The 16,809-nt window shown below is 31.5% G+C and overlaps 1 protein-coding gene across 15 annotated transcripts in view; it reads right to left on the bottom strand.

The window, feature by feature from the left end:
• Positions 1-5,350: 5,350 nt before the first annotated feature.
• The window catches only part of Grd (GABA-gated ion channel), a 292,539-nt gene continuing 281,080 nt past the window's right edge, over positions 5,351-16,809 (bottom strand). For all 15 annotated transcript variants that reach the window (XM_076529173.1, XM_076529182.1, XM_076529184.1 and 12 more), the window contains one exon: positions 5,351-7,805. In XM_076529173.1, the coding sequence (XP_076385288.1) occupies positions 7,416-7,805 (390 nt within the window). In that variant the 3' untranslated portion in view covers positions 5,351-7,415. The remainder of the gene's footprint in view (positions 7,806-16,809) is intronic.

The raw sequence follows: 16,809 nt of genomic DNA, 5'->3' as shown, positions 1-16,809 counted from the left end.
TAAGTTAGTTTCGAACTGACGTATAAAAAGGTTGTTACAAATTCTTACTTTACCGCAGAACTTTTAGAAATCTACTAAACATTCTAGAATATGAACAATGCAATTTTAGATTAATTGAATTTAATTAGTTTTCTTGATTTCAACGGCTTGCTGTATATAAAATTGTTTGACGTCGTATAAAATATTTATTTTGTAAAGAATATACGAAAGTTAATCGCGTAACTTACTCAAAATTCGCTAAAAACAACGAAAAAATTGGTTGTTAATTTTTTTGACTATGATGCATATAATCTGAAATAAATATATGTATAGTAATAGGATCAATAATATACATTCACTCAAAAAATATGAAAGTAAATCCGCAACTTCTTCGATGCAAGATCGTCATTTTACAACGTCCTTGTCGTTTTTTATTTTTCATGGCTTGAACTTTCAATAAAAAAATGTGAAAAAGCTCTATAATATGCCTTGCACAAACTAAAATGTCTTTGAATTTGTACAAAGTTTTTCATAGGTTAACCTGGAAGAAATTACGCAAAACAAGTGATTTTTCGGTTTTGTCTTTTTACTACCGATTCAATCGTGGTACAAAATTGAAACTAGGCATAAATTGTTTATTCAATGATATATTACATGTCGAATGAAACCATTCGAATGAAACCATTCGACATGTAATTTTCATGGTTTCATTCGGCTGTGCCCTTTATGAACTATTTTTTTTGAAACATGTAATTCTTCTGCACCATGAAGAAACTCAAGTTGCTTAATCTAATTTAAAAAAGAACATTCGGTTTTAAAATGCATTAATTTACTTTACGAGCCGACTGTATGGAATGGGTTATACATATAGAGGGTGTTTCATAACATGTAAGACTTATTTCGGAAATGGACAGGGGACATAAAGTAATGACAAAAATATACAAACATGGGTTTTGGATAGAAGTTTGTATAAACATGTGTCCGATAATATTTTAAAGTTACAGCAATTTTCATGTTTCCAAAATTCATGACAGATTTTCTTAACAAAAAATACTCCAAATGATTACTCTCAGTTTGTATTCGAACAGTTGTTTGTGTCTTGATCTTATTTCATGACATGATGTACATTGCATGTGATATTATGCATAATGGTTCATTACGTCATTTTGGTTGCACATTTTCTAAATAAAACATTTCTTCGAAATGGATTGATTACACAGAACTTGTTAGATCTGTCAAGTATTTATTTCAATACCTAGTTGAAAACAATTGTGTATTCGACACTCATTATTGTACAAATTCGAGCAGTTGAATAAGACTGCCAATATTAGGAAGTTTTAAATTTTTTATCTCAAAATTTATACCGAAGTTCTCTATCTATGAAATTATTATAAAAAACGTTATAATATAGAAAATTAATAAACGTACAATGTAGTGCAAACTTTACGTTGGATGGTACGCAGTTGTTATTCGTTAACCAACACTGTAAAGGGTATAGCCGGATAAGGTGGTCAAATGTGCCCTTGAGTCGAATTTGAGACCCAACTCGTCAGTCGGTAGCATATCCCAAAAAAACATCTCACACCAAGTTTCAACCCCCTATCTCATCCGTGGGGGTAGTAAAAGGGAAAAAACGAAATTCCGGTTTTTGGCCCTTTTTGCCTATTTAATTTCGTACAAAAATTCTGAAAAAATTCTAAAACATTGAGGTCCAGATAGCGCATCTTACAGAAATTTTTCAGATTTTTTGATCGCAAAATGTAGTCGTGAAAAATCAAAAACCGAAAAAAAATCCGGAAAAATGCGATTTTTTAGTGAAGATGTCGGAGCACTACTTTTATATTAATGTGGTAGTTAGGTATTAGTACAACTATTATTCTCTAATTTTTTCAGATTTTTCGGTGAGGTGCGCCGTAGTTAAAAAAATCAAAAACCGATTTTTTCGCGCGAAAAACTAACTTCTGCTTTGAATTTTTATGCCATTTTCCCATAAAAGATGCACTAAGTAATTTTAAGAGGATTCACGTTCACACAATTGATCTATGGATTACAACAATGCAATTAACTTAATTAATTAGTTTTATGGTATGTTCTTTATATACTTAAATGTTTGAAGGGTTTTCAACAACATCGGTGGCGTAGCGATTATGGTGTCTGACTCGTAAACCGCTGCATACTCTTTTTGGCGCGGGTTCGATCCCACCTGAACTTATATTTTTTTTTCTTTTTTTTTTTCTTTAAATTGTTAATTTAATTAATTCTAATTATAGAACAATGGATATTACTTATTTAAAAACATTTCTAACGCACTTTAGAAATATTTCAAGGTTTGTTTTTTTTTTTAACTTGGGGAAAAGGATTTATTTACGCACAGTCTATACGTTCTTAGACTAGTGTGGGACTCCTACGTTAATCGCAGACTACCCAGTAAGACCCCAACTACCTGTTGAAATAAAAATAATTTTAAGTATTTTGATTACATGTCTTAATTGTGCTACGATTTTATATATTTTTATTTTTAAACATTTTATTTTTCGTAACTTATCACTTCCCATTGTTGAAGAAATACTATCTCAAATGTATCCGTCGTCATTGCTGTCTTCATTTGTAACAGGTATCACTTGCTCTGTTTGACATATTTTGCTTAATATTGTACATCGTGATTATTTCAAGGATGAATTGAATTAACCATTTTTCAAACATCAAGTTTACAACATCCCGACGTACAATGATCGGATACCTGAGTAGGAAAAAACCTAATTTTCAACCATTCAAGATTAACAAAATGCTTATAACAACAAGTAATAGACATAATTCTAAGTAATAGAAAATTTATAAACTTGTAGCACAATTAAGATATATAGTCAAAATGTTCCATAATTATTTTTATATGAATTTAAAGTTGTCAAAGTTTTTCAAGTTAAAAAAAAAACAAACCTTGAAATATTTCTAAAGTGCGTTAGAAATGTTTTTAAATAAGTAATATCCATTGTTCTATAATTAGAATTAATTAAATTAACAATTTAAAGAAAAAAAAAAAGAAAAAAAAATATAAGTTCAGGTGGGATCGAACCCGCGCCAAAAAGAGTATGCAGCGGTTTACGAGTCAGACACCATAATCGCTACGCCACCGATGTTGTTGAAAACCCTTCAAACATTTAAGTATATAAAGAACATACCATAAAACTAATTAATTAAGTTAATTGCATTGTTGTAATCCATAGATCAATTGTGTGAACGTGAATCCTCTTAAAATTACTTAGTGCATCTTTTATGGGAAAATGGCATAAAAATTCAAAGCAGAAGTTAGTTTTTCGCGCGAAAAAATCGGTTTTTGATTTTTTTAACTACGGCGCACCTCACCGAAAAATCTGAAAAAATTAGAGAATAATAGTTGTACTAATACCTAACTACCACATTAATATAAAAGTAGTGCTCCGACATCTTCACTAAAAAATCGCATTTTTCCGGATTTTTTTTCGGTTTTTGATTTTTCACGACTACATTTTGCGATCAAAAAATCTGAAAAATTTCTGTAAGATGCGCTATCTGGACCTCAATGTTTTAGAATTTTTTCAGAATTTTTGTACGAAATTAAATAGGCAAAAAGGGCCAAAAACCGGAATTTCGTTTTTTCCCTTTTACTACCCCCACGGATGAGATAGGGGGTTGAAACTTGGTGTGAGATGTTTTTTTGGGATATGCTACCGACTGACGAGTTGGGTCTCAAATTCGACTCAAGGGCACATTTGACCACCTTATCCGGCTATACCCTTTATACCGATTGTAAATTTATGTAATTTTAATACTTTTTATAAATTTCATTTAACATAACATATGCATAACCTTAATATACCAGTTTTTTTCTAATATCAATAATTCAATTGGGAGTTTCTTACATTTGATTTTAAAATATTTAGTGTTTTGTTTCAGTTCAGTTTCTTATCTTAGTTTCCGTAAAAAGAAAATGTTTTAAGTCTGTCACAGTTTAAAAATTAAATGAAAAAAATGCGTATAAAATTACTATCGAATAGTTCCTACTTGTATAAAATTGCCTTTACATTGCTTTTTTCCATGTTTTCGGTCTTCTATCTCTTTTTGAAGTCGGTCACACGTGTTATGAAGCACCTTAGTAGATATCGATTTTATTTCTTTTTTGTTGAATTAAAGGAGATAAAAAAGTAGTCATTTAGCATTCAACAAACAATTTTAAGGCAATTATTATGAAGTTGAAGAGGATTTCTTATCTCTATAAGTAGTGGCACAACAAGGGGTATGGCAACAAATTAAATTCACTTCAAAGTAAGTTTGTGTTTGGGAGTGAGAAAATGATCCATTTTTGAAAAACTGTTTTTTTTCTACGCATATAATTTTAAACATTTAATGAAGTAGTTCTTAACATAAAATACGTTTGTTTTAATTCTTCTAGTGCTTATGAAATAACTATTTTAGGACAAATATTCCTCAGCAAATATCTTCAGCTATAAATAATAAGAAAATGTTTCAAGTAAGTACTTCAGGTTTAAGTTTAGTTTCATGTAGTGATTCCATTTACAATTGGGCGAATTATATCTGAAAATCAATAAGGCGTCACAGTAATCTGTCAAATACGCTAAAAATTTTCATCGTACTGTACACATAACCTTTGAACCGCTGGATTTCTGAAATTGAAAACAATTTTATAAAGTTATAAACAATTATGGTTCAACGGACATTTTACAAAGTCACAAATGAATATACATTTACAAGGGAATCCCGGTGACTAATACACGTCACTTTTGACGAAACTTTACACAATTATTCATTAAATCTAATCTAGAATATAGCTAGAATCCATTCGTACCCGTTTTGTACTTTAGGAGACAAATCAACTTCTTCATTTGTAACGGACCTATTTATATAACTGCTTATAAATCGTAAATGATAGCAAATAATATAGTTGTTTCTTTAACTCTACAAATTTATGTAAAGGTTTTGAAAAAATAATATTTTTACAAAAATTAAGTTAAAAATTAAATTAAATTATAACTATTCTATAATCTACTGTTGCAACTACATAGTGATTTAAAAATCAATATGTATAGAAAATATTTAAAACCAAAAGTGATAATTGTATATGTATATATAGAATGCCTTTCATACCCTGGAACACTCTGCATAATAGAAAATTAATATGATGCTCTATTTAGAAAGATAACGTGTTCTCTATGTCAAGGTTAAAATTATATTGAAATCTACTTTGATTTGAAGTTAAAAGATTTTTATTTGTCTCGGTGAATATAATATTCACATGTACGATATATTACATTTGTTTTTTCTCTAGAAGTCATACAGACATTCGCTTAGGATATTAACACAATAAAAATAAAAATATTTTGTACTTGCCAATCTAATACACATTTTACAGATTTCAATACTTTGTACATGGATGATATAATCTTTGGGCAAAATGAGACTGTATGTGATGCGAGAGTCATTTTTGTAACGAAGTACAGTATTCTCTCCGTAAATGTAAAAACTTCGGGTCTGGAGATTCACATTTATAGAATAGGTACTACATTCTTTGTAGTGAGCCGAACATAGAAAAGGATAGCAACACAAAAACAAAGAGGAACTGAGGTTCGGCAAACATGAAAGATTCGTGGGTGTTCTGTCTTTTAAATTCAAAAGTCTAAAAATTCAAAAAAATGAAATTTTGAATTATCGTATTCGTTTCGTTTTTCTGATTAAAATGGTACCAAACACGGTATAATTAAAATCATAATTACTTATATAGCAAGCCGTTAGGAGGAATTCGTATCTGTGCAGTAAATGTAAAGTTTGTTGTAAGCGTGAAAGCCCGAAACTTTTATGGCTTGTTACATAATTAATTACAATCGTAATCATATCGTGTTTGGTGTCATTTTAATCAGAAAAACTAGACAAATACGACAGTGAAAGTTTCATGAAAAAATAGTAAGAAACAAGAAAATTGCAATCTTTTCCTTTGCTTGCATTCTTATGTGTCTCACCGATATTCGATCCTCGTTATTTCGGCGACTGATCGTGTTTTATTCTTGACTGATTCCGAGGGGGATCCCCCTAGTAGTGGGAATAAAATTTTTACTCTTACGGTAGAAATCTTTTTCACATATATGAAGAGAATATTGTAAACCAATAAAATAAACTTAACACCTTTTACCTTTCGATTAGTTACTTTAAAATAATTTGTGGCAAACCAAATGATTACCGCTTTCCCATTTCATTAAAAATAAAAACGAAATCGATATTTGCTATAATTTTGGGGTAAAGGACTAGAAACATTTTATATGGTAAACCCTGTATATGACTTTGGATGTTATGACTTCGAACGTAACTCGTTCCATAGAGAATTTGTTTCCTTTCTCCCGTTTACATAAAACTGCAAAGCCATCTTTTTACAATCGTCGTGATATCAAAGCATTAAAACGAGCACCGATTGACGTCATGGCAGTTAAAAATGCGTATTATATTTTTTCGGGATTCTGTTTTGATATCAATAGTTTAAAAACATTTTTTTTGCATAATTTAACGTTTCAATTTTTTATTTCGCTGTATATTTTCTAAATCGCTACTCCTGCCTTTCCATTTCACCATATCTCATAAATAACTCACCATAATACATAAAAGCCGTGAACCATGTTGGAACCACACGTTTTGGATGTTTCTATGTTACAGAAACTGAAGGATAACGTAAATAATAAACTAGATCACATAAGTACCATTTCCGTGGATCAGGATAATCTGTACAAGCGGAGAGCAAATATTTTATGTATTTCAACTACTTTTAACAATATTGCCTTCTGTTGCAATACCTTTTTGAAAATGTCATTTTTTGGTTTAGCCTTTTATAAATCTGAAGTTAAATTATGTGACGACCTGTTGTTTAATTAACAGAACATTGTGTTAATTTTCGAAACCTGATAAGCATCGTTGCTTTCATTCGATACAAGTAAAAGCAGCGATATTACGATGGAAGATTCATGTTTCGTTGAGAACAAATCTTCGTTGCGATTCATGCTCCACTCTGGTGTATACGAGACAAGAAATACAATTATTTCTCTATTAGCAATCACGTAATTGTACTACATTTGACAATTGCTATTTTCACTCAACAAGAACTTCTCATTCGCTCATTACTGTTTTCTTTCCGCACAATAAGCTTGGCATTCTTTTTCCATTCGCTCAATGTTTTCTTTCCTTATCACACATTTGGATAAAACATTTGAATACTTCTACTGCCTACGCTATAGTTGACACTCGTCTCGAGGTATTACCAAGTAGAGAGACTTTACTGTAATTACTGTTACACGCTTGCTTATTGTATCATAAATTGGTCGATCAACGAAACGGACTTTTCTTTGAGCTTCCTTGACATGAACGGGATTGGCTTTTGCTTCGTTCGGTAATAGCTTTCCTCACGTGACGTTCGAGTCCACGTTATAGTAATTAATACGCTCGCTCCTTGACAGATACGCGTACCAATAGAATACATTTATTGCTAAGAAGAACACAGGAAACATAATGCGACTTGCACGGTCAATTTTCGAAACGGAATTATATCTAGGTGTTCTTTTACGACGCTTCTTTCCAGATGTTTTTGTAGGTGGCGGAGATTGACGAGGAGGAGCAGGACTACAGGTGACGCAGGACATTTGCCAATGTCCCAATCCAGGGTCCCTGATGGGTTCTGGAAACGCTGACAGCGGAATCACTTCGATCATGCCGTCCTCGTTCATTGTAAAATTTCGACTGGGCTGCCCCTTTGTAGCTAGGCTTTCTGAAGTTCTTGCGTGTGTCTGCGATGTCTGTAACAAATAGCAATACTATATATTTTTGTGCTATTAGTGGTATTAGCACTAAACCTTCCCGGATATAATGTATATTTAACTTGAAATTAAAAATGAAGTTTAACAATAAATAAACAAATGACGAAACATAAATTAGCGCACACATTTATTTTTTATCTTAATGAAAATCAATGCTGATTTGAAGGAAAGTACTTCAACAAAATGTGTGTCTTATAATAAGAAACTTGAGGAGTGGTCATTTGACCGGTTTGGTAGTTTTAGTGTTAAAACAAGGTTTTCTCGAATAGGATCAGTTTCTATGAGTAATTCTTTTAAATTTATTACTGACCTGACTAGTAATGGTAGTAGAAGGTTAATAAGTTCATTGTTGGGTTTATGTTAATATTAAGTCAATAACTTCATTATTCGTCTCAGTTTAAGTTAGTATTAGGTTAAGAAGCTCATTATTCAACAGAGTTTTGGTCAGTATTAAGTCAGTAAGTCCATTATTGATGGATAGTACATTCGTCATTGCCCTGAGTTTGCGCAAGCATACCTCGAATAACACGGCACTTGAATTGTAGAAAGTCGCGAATAGCATGAAAAAAAATGGCAACAACTCTCGAATAACAAGGAATTCGAATTGCATTAAATCGTGAATATTACTGTATCTGAATGTATTGTCCTATATAATTAAGTTTATTGAAGAAAAGAACGATATATGTATAATGGGTGAATTGAGTAGAAAAGAACGTCCGTACAGAAAAAATCTGGTTTCGAATAACATGGAACTAATTAACTACATTATTTGAGGGATGCCTATATCCTTACTTGTAAACATTATTAATTATTTATTTACATGATCATGAACTTAATTGCTTACGACTGAATTACATGAAAGCATAAATGATAAGTTCTAATGAGACCAAATACGACTCATTTGGACTATGCATATTTGCTGCTTTAATAGAAGATAATGTCGATTTATGTGGTTTTCTAAAGAATCTTTTTTTGAGTGTAAATCGGGGAATACGTGTATTCATTTTTACTTAACTTTTTAATCAAACTCGGTTTACTTTTAAAACAAAAACAAAAAAAACCCACATTCAATATTATAATTTGTTTTACAAAACTATAGAATTATTTCAAATTCACTTTATAACTGAAAATAAAAAGATATATGCGTACGATTTAACGTGACACTCGTTATATTTAACACGTTCACGCCGGGGCGAATATTTACATTTTTCTTCGTGGGGCGGGGCGACATTGTTACTCCTTTGAAGCTTCGAACGCGCTAAATACGAGATCAAAACAGTTTTGGCATGCTTATAAATAAATAATTGTTATCAATTTAAAATATTGAATGTTAATGCTTATAATACTCAATTTTTGTTTATAATGTTGACAAAAAATAAAATAAACTTATTTTTTGAAAACCTACCTGTGATGCACGTCGCCCCACGGGACAATTAAGTGTGACCCACCGGTGGGTCACACCGCCCCTCAGAACAGTCAAGCGTGACCCACCGGTGGGTCACCCCGGCGTGAACGTGTTAAGGTACTAATATCACATTAATGATGAAAATTTAAAGAATGTTGAATATCTGACCCAATAAAGAGTACAGTACTGATTCGTAATAAGCAACTCGCTCGGGTCTGGCGAGTTGCTTGTTACGAATCAGGTATATTTTCGGCTTGCCTTTGTTCCCGAGCGCGAGGACGGTGACGGCGTAGAAAAAACAGGGGGTTGGGTGTAGCGGTATACTATAAAGTAATCGGTCGCGCGGCGATGTTATTCTTTAGACAAGGACAGAACATAGCATGCTTTCCCTTTTTAATAGTAGTAGAATTTCATGAATGGAAAAATGTACCGGATTCGTAACAAGCAACTGCCCAAACCCAAGCCAGTGGCTTATTACGAGTGGCTTATTTCGAATCGATGTAGAATCAGATGAATCGAATACGTTGCAATTCCTAATTTGTCACACTTTGCCTTATCTTTTTACAATTATGTGAATATAAACATATACCTACATAGCAGTTTAAGAAATATTGATGTCAAAAAATAGTAGGTCATCGCCATTACTGCGACAATAAAGCAATTCGGAAAAAATTATGGTTGAACGAGCAGCTAGTTTTATGACCATTTCATTGTACATAGTTCATATAGTATTATATATTGTATATAGTGTATTATACTTACATAATTTTTCCTTCAACTTTTTTTTATTTTTGTTAAAAAAATTAATTAAAATTATAGATAAGAATGTACCTCAAATTATTGTTCACTGTCAACCATTAGATTTAAAAAAAAATGTCATATTACGACAGAATCGCTATGTATCAGAATGAGAAAACAATATAATGTACCGGATTCGTAACAAGCAACTGGCCAGATCCGAGCGAGTGGCTTATTACGAATCAATGTAGAATTAAATGAATGAACGACAGAATCGCTATGCATCAGAGTGAGAAAACAATATATATGTTCTGTCCTCTTTCCACTAAACTGTTCGGTCGACCGTGAAAATTTATGACTTCTTCGGTTTCGCGGACCTCTCACTCTTTCTCGGATCTCTCACTCAGCGGCCGACTTCAAACAAAGAAGAGGGGATAGAAATTTGCTTGTTACGAATCACAAAACTGTTGCTTGTTACGAATCAGTACTGTATATTCATAAATAGAAGGTCCAATGGTATTCGTATTAAAAATCTCATTTAAATCTGGGAAGCAAACATCGTTATGCTCTTTTTGATAGTACTTCGTGTAACTATCAGCAACTTAGAGTACAATGGTTACCTGGTGGGGGTGGGAGTTGATCAGATGTTGGATGATAGCTTGAGGGACTGCATTGATTCGTCGTTAAGAGTTTTTTAGTTTTAACCGGGATGTAAGTACGTTATATAAATATACTGACATCCTTTCTTTTTATTAATCTGAGTTTTTAACTGAAAATTATGTCCATTATTCTTTAAATATTAATTCTTAGTCTGTAAACAACAAATTATAGAAAAAAAAGAAATTGGCCTATTAAGCTGACTCGCATAAAAGCTCATTTATAAACGTTTTATAAATATATCAATCATTTAAGAAAAATTGAATTATCGTGCTTTGTGTACAAAAATATGAAACATAACAATATATCGTCTTCTCAGCGCCTCTAATTATATTGAAAATTTGATTTAGCATATTATCAATAAGATTTTTGATTAATTTTATGCGGGATTGTTGCATGTGTCAATTATTGCAAGTTTTAATTCATCTACACTCATTGTTCAGAAGTATTAACCCTTAGCGCTCCGTTGGCTCCGCTACGGAGCCATCCGTCATTTGTTCCTTAACTCCGTAGGCTCCGCTGCGGAGCCCAATGTTTTTATCCCTTAGCGCTCCGTATTGCTTTTTGAGGATATCACTTAAGTGGTGGCAGAAACTATTCTTTTGGGGAATGGAGATGTCAATAATTAATTCATACATCTTGTATAAAACTGTACAGCACAATAAAAATGAGATAGCACTGACGCATTTAAAGTACAGAAAAATTTTAGTCGATCAACTCGTAAGTGATTTTCGCCAGAAGAGAACAAGAGTTTCTATATCAATTTCTGAAATCAGATTAAACGGAAAACTTCATATAATGAGGAAAGGTCCAAAGAGGGACTGTGTTGTGTGCTCTACAAGGAAGCAAACGGATGGCAAACGTCAAACAAGTGATTACTACGACACTTACCCAAGTAAACCCAAAATGCACATGGGAGATTATTTCAAAAGATATCACACCATGGTGAATTACAAAATTAAAAATTTATCTTTCATTTATAAGAAGAAAGTTCATATGTATAAAATAAATAAAATCAAAAACATTCACAAGCACGTGTAATTTTTCTCGCTTAAAATAAGACTCCTTCTCACTCGTTCCGTTGCGAAAATGTGCCGGAGTTGCTGGTAGGCAGTGGTACAAAAACGTGCGGAGCGCCAAGGGTTAAAGTATTGACTATTTTTAGCTTAATGTTTAATTTAATAGTATTAAATACCTCCCTTTCTACTACTATTTAAAGTTTGAAAAGGTTTTCTGTATATTTTCGAAAATATTAATTTTACGGATAAATGTTTCAAACAAAAAGTTAGGTCGTTTGACTGTTACAACACGAAACTATACAAAATCTTTAAAAATTGATATTTTTTACATTTATTTTATTAAGCAATGAAAATTTCTAAAAATACTTCAAATGGAAGTTGCAGATCTCTTAAAAATATACTTTATGTATATCTTTACTGTACGACTGATAGTTGTAAAGAGAATCAAAGTTAAAGTCATATGTATATCAGGTATAATTTGAATTTATAACATGTTCACAATTTACAATTTATACAAAATTAAATAAAAATATGTAAAAACTTCATTTGAATCATAAAATTTAGACTGTACTACCACGACAAAATCATTGTGGCAGTAGTACACCAGTAGACGAAGATGAAGTTATCAAATATCTTGTGGAGGGAATACCGGACAGGACTGTGAAATCAGGTACGAATTCAAAATTTCAAAGAGGTGTCGGATGTGCTGGCAGCTTTAGGGAGCATTACATTGACGGATGGAAGAAATCGACTGTCCCGTGAGCCAATGTTAGGGAGCAGATTGAGTAAGAATGAGAATCCCTTATTTGGAACGAAAAACGGATTAGTGCATAAGAAGAAAAATGCAGTGTTACTTTTTATGTAACGGAAGATACAGAGAAAAGTGTAATATTCTAATACCATGACAAAATGGATCATTCAGGTGCAGAGAAAACACAAGATATAATACTGAAAAGTTATTGGTTTCCTACTACGAGGCAGATAATTAACCAATTAATTGTGTCGATCTTTTTGTAAAGCGCGCACCAGTGTGTATCGCGATAATCAAGCGATTTTGTTTAATATTAAGACTTGAGGGGGCATTTTAAATGGCAAAATAAATTTCCTGAGTGCAAAAGGTTAATACTGTGAGGAAGTGAACTGACTCCGCATGAAAATCTGTAGTTGTTTAATGGCGCATGTTTACACAGTAATACGGATTCAAAGAATCGACAGTTGATTGATACACATCGAGACTTGTACATCGTCTGTTACATTTATTTTTGTTTTAAATGTATCCAAATAGTAATTTCACATTAAATACGAGTTTATAATTTATTTCTTCGTCATCCTCATAAAGAAGATTAATAGTACTTTTCAAGACTAAAACTAAGGGTTTATTAAGATTTAAATGTATTCACTCGATTTTTATTAGTTTTCAAGATACAACGCTTGGAAATTTACTGAAAAAGAATTTACTCAGCAGAAACGTCTCCATTGGAGTAGTAAGTCATAAAAACGGTCTTATTGTTGCGGTATGTCTCGCATGTTTGAATTTGTCTTCCGAAACCCTGCATATAGCATCAACAAACGAACCATTTACATTTTAACAAATCGTAAAACATAGTATAGTCTTTACGTACAGAAGAATACAAAAAAGAAGAGTAAGTTTCCGTTTTAACAATATTTTATCAATTATTTCCTGCTGTTTACTATTCGAAGTACAATTCCGTATATATTTTAATACTTCATTCTACATATTTATCAAGATATTACTAGATATATTTGTATATTTTTTATACATTTTTTGAAACCATGTGTGTGTTTTTTTTATCTGACAAGTAAACCTACCCAAGTGTCACTCTCCGATTTTCATGAAATTTGGATATGTTATAGTACATGGAAAATTAGGGGACACGTATTTTTTTTTAGCTGCGGTAAAACATATTTAGGGTATGAAACAACCCCCCAAAGTGTGAGGGTAAAATAGAAAAATTGCGATATTTTCGAGATCAGTGAAGCAATTTTGATGATTTTTGGTATGAAAGTATCTTTCGATAGAAGACAAAAATTGGCCTAGGTATGTTGGAAGGGGAGTGAAAATTAGGGGGTGAAATACCCTAAAGCGACCAATTTCTTGCTGTAAAAAAATCGGTTTTGATCTGATCGAAATAAAATCTATTAAAACTTCAAGAGGAAAGTTAATTAGGGAACACGTATTTTTTTTTTTTTTGTTACATAAATATTTGGGACGTAAATAACTCCTAAATTACCGCGCTCGTTTGACACTACGCATGAAACACCTTGCAAAACTGCATCTCTTAACTGTTCGATCTTTTTAATATATCGGTTTTATACGTTACTGAATGGAAATCTGAAATCAAAATTCAATATAACGGATCCATTATGGCGGACGAAAACTCGAAAACCTACTTAAATAGACTGTATCTGTAACATGCGATTTTCAAAATATAATACAATTTCTGACATTCATTGTTAGGTGTGTAAGGTGAATCAAGCGTGTTAAGAACATATTGTATATTGTTTATAACAAAATTGTTTGAACAAAGGAATTAATAAAATATGTGATCGATGTTTCCATAGACATTTTTTGCATACAATGAATGCTGTCATCAGATTTTTAAAAATTTCATTTTTAAGCTATATTGTTCAAACAATTTTGTTATAAACAATATACAATATGTTCTTAACACGCTTGATTCACCTTACACACCTAACAATGAATGTCAGAAATTGTATTATATTTTGAAAATCGCATGTTACAGATACAGTCTATTTAAGTAGGTTTTCGAGTTTTCGTCCGCCATAATGGATCCGTTATATTGAATTTTGATTTCAGATTTCCATTCAGTAACGTATAAAACCGATATATTAAAAAGATCGAACAGTTAAGAGATGCAGTTTTGCAAGGTGTTTCATGCGTAGTGTCAAACGAGCGCGGTAATTTAGGAGTTATTTACGTCCCAAATATTTATGTAACAAAAAAAAAAAAAATACGTGTTCCCTAATTAACTTTCCTCTTGAAGTTTTAATAGATTTTATTTCGATCAGATCAAAACCGATTTTTTTACAGCAAGAAATTGGTCGCTTTAGGGTATTTCACCCCCTAATTTTCACTCCCCTTCCAACATACCTAGGCCAATTTTTGTCTTCTATCGAAAGATACTTTCATACCAAAAATCATCAAAATTGCTTCACTGATCTCGAAAATATCGCAATTTTTCTATTTTACCCTCACACTTTGGGGGGTTGTTTCATACCCTAAATATGTTTTACCGCAGCTAAAAAAAAATACGTGTCCCCTAATTTTCCATGTACTATAACATATCCAAATTTCATGAAAATCGGAGAGTGACACTTGGGTAGGTTTACTTGTGAGTTTGATATATTGCTTTTTAAATAACTGTGAAAAAGCACACGGAGAAAGCAGTGAAAAATCCTCTTCCGAATGCAAACTGGCGGCGGAGCACTATCTTATTATAATTAGAAATTGTTTTGTGCGTGATCAGAGCTACACGTCACTTGCTAAGAACGTAGCGTTAACACCAATAAATTACTGAGCGTGTCACCTTTGTTCTGTACTTTTGAAAATGACATTTTACTGATAAATTTAAGTAAACACATTTCTGTTCCGCTTTTTTACTTATTTGTTTTGACATCATTTCTTTGACACAAAAATGCACGTGAAATTATGATTTTGAGATACTTCTTCAAATTTGATCACCACAAAATCTATACGGAAACCATCTACAGTTGGCATTGAAATTACCCAAGGTATACTGACTGAGTGAAGGTTGCACGATCAGATTTACACCACTTATGTGTCAAATTCAAAGCTTCATATCTTGGAAATGATTTGCACAAAAAATAAACATAGGTAGCGTTTTAAAAACGTCTCCATGAGGGCTACAAGAATATGTAATAAAAAAGAGGGAGTTTTATTTAAGAAACTGAAGATGACGTACACATGACCCTCAAACGATCATTCAAAGTCAAATTGTTCCCACTATTCTTATATCTCTTATGATATCAAACTGTTGTTTGAAATATACAGTTACTTGTTTTAATATTTGGACATTATGGTATTTGTGAAATTAAAGCCTTATGTACTTCTTACTTGCAATATGATTATCGAATTTCCACATTTAAAACCGTTTCCGAAATATGTACAGGTGTTAGTAATAATATGGACTACAGACAGGCATTTCATAGACAGAATTTTGTATTTTACTAACAACTCACATTATTTGTATAAAATATACGTACGTTACTATTAATTGACGAATAAAATTGGTATAGTAAATGATTTTTTATTATTTCCTAAACTTCTATACTGAGTTTTTAAATTTTAATATTCCTACACTTTTTATTTTTTAGACTCGAATATCTGAGATCTGTGTCTTCTGATTTATGAACTATTGAATACGAAAATTTTTTAATTTCTAAATGTTTAATTTTTCGAATACCTAAATTTCTCAAATTCTTAAATTTCGGAATTTGTAAATCTTGAAATTTTTAAATTTTTAAATTCATAAATCACAACAATTTGAAAATTTCAAGATTTAGGTTTAAGATTACGCTTTGTAAATTAAAACATTTTTAATTTCTATATCCCTAAAGTTAAGATTTTTCGAACTTCTAGATTTACAAGTTTCTACACTTATAAATTGTTAAATTTTCAAATCGTGCAGTTTTTAAATGTGTACAAAAATTAAATTTATCTATCTTTCAAAGTATCATATTTCTAAGATACTAAATCGTTGAATTATTAATTTCTAAATTTCTACATTCTGAATTTCTAGACTTTTATGCTTCTAGATTTATAGATTTATAGATTTCTAACTTTTTTAAGTTTCTAAGTTTCTAAGTTTCTAAGTCTCTAAGTCTCTAAGTCTCTAAGTCTCTAAGTTTCTAAGTTTCTAAGTTTCTAAGTTTCTAAGTTTCTAAGTTTCTAAGTTTCTAAGTTTCTAAGTCTCTAAATTTGTAAGTTTCTAAGTCTCTAAGTTTCGAAGTTTTTAAATTTCTAAATTTCTAAATTGCCAGGTTTTCAAATTTTCAAACTATCAAATAACAAAATAATTCAATTATCAAATTACAAAATTTCTAAAAAGATTTTTAAAAAGTTTCCACATTAAATAATGCGAGGAAGCACTTAAACACGGTA

This window comes from Megachile rotundata, chromosome 2 (genome assembly GCF_050947335.1).
Source record: "Megachile rotundata isolate GNS110a chromosome 2, iyMegRotu1, whole genome shotgun sequence".
Taxonomy (NCBI): domain Eukaryota; kingdom Metazoa; phylum Arthropoda; class Insecta; order Hymenoptera; family Megachilidae; genus Megachile; species Megachile rotundata.
This window is presented reverse-complemented; position numbering and strand designations above follow the sequence as displayed.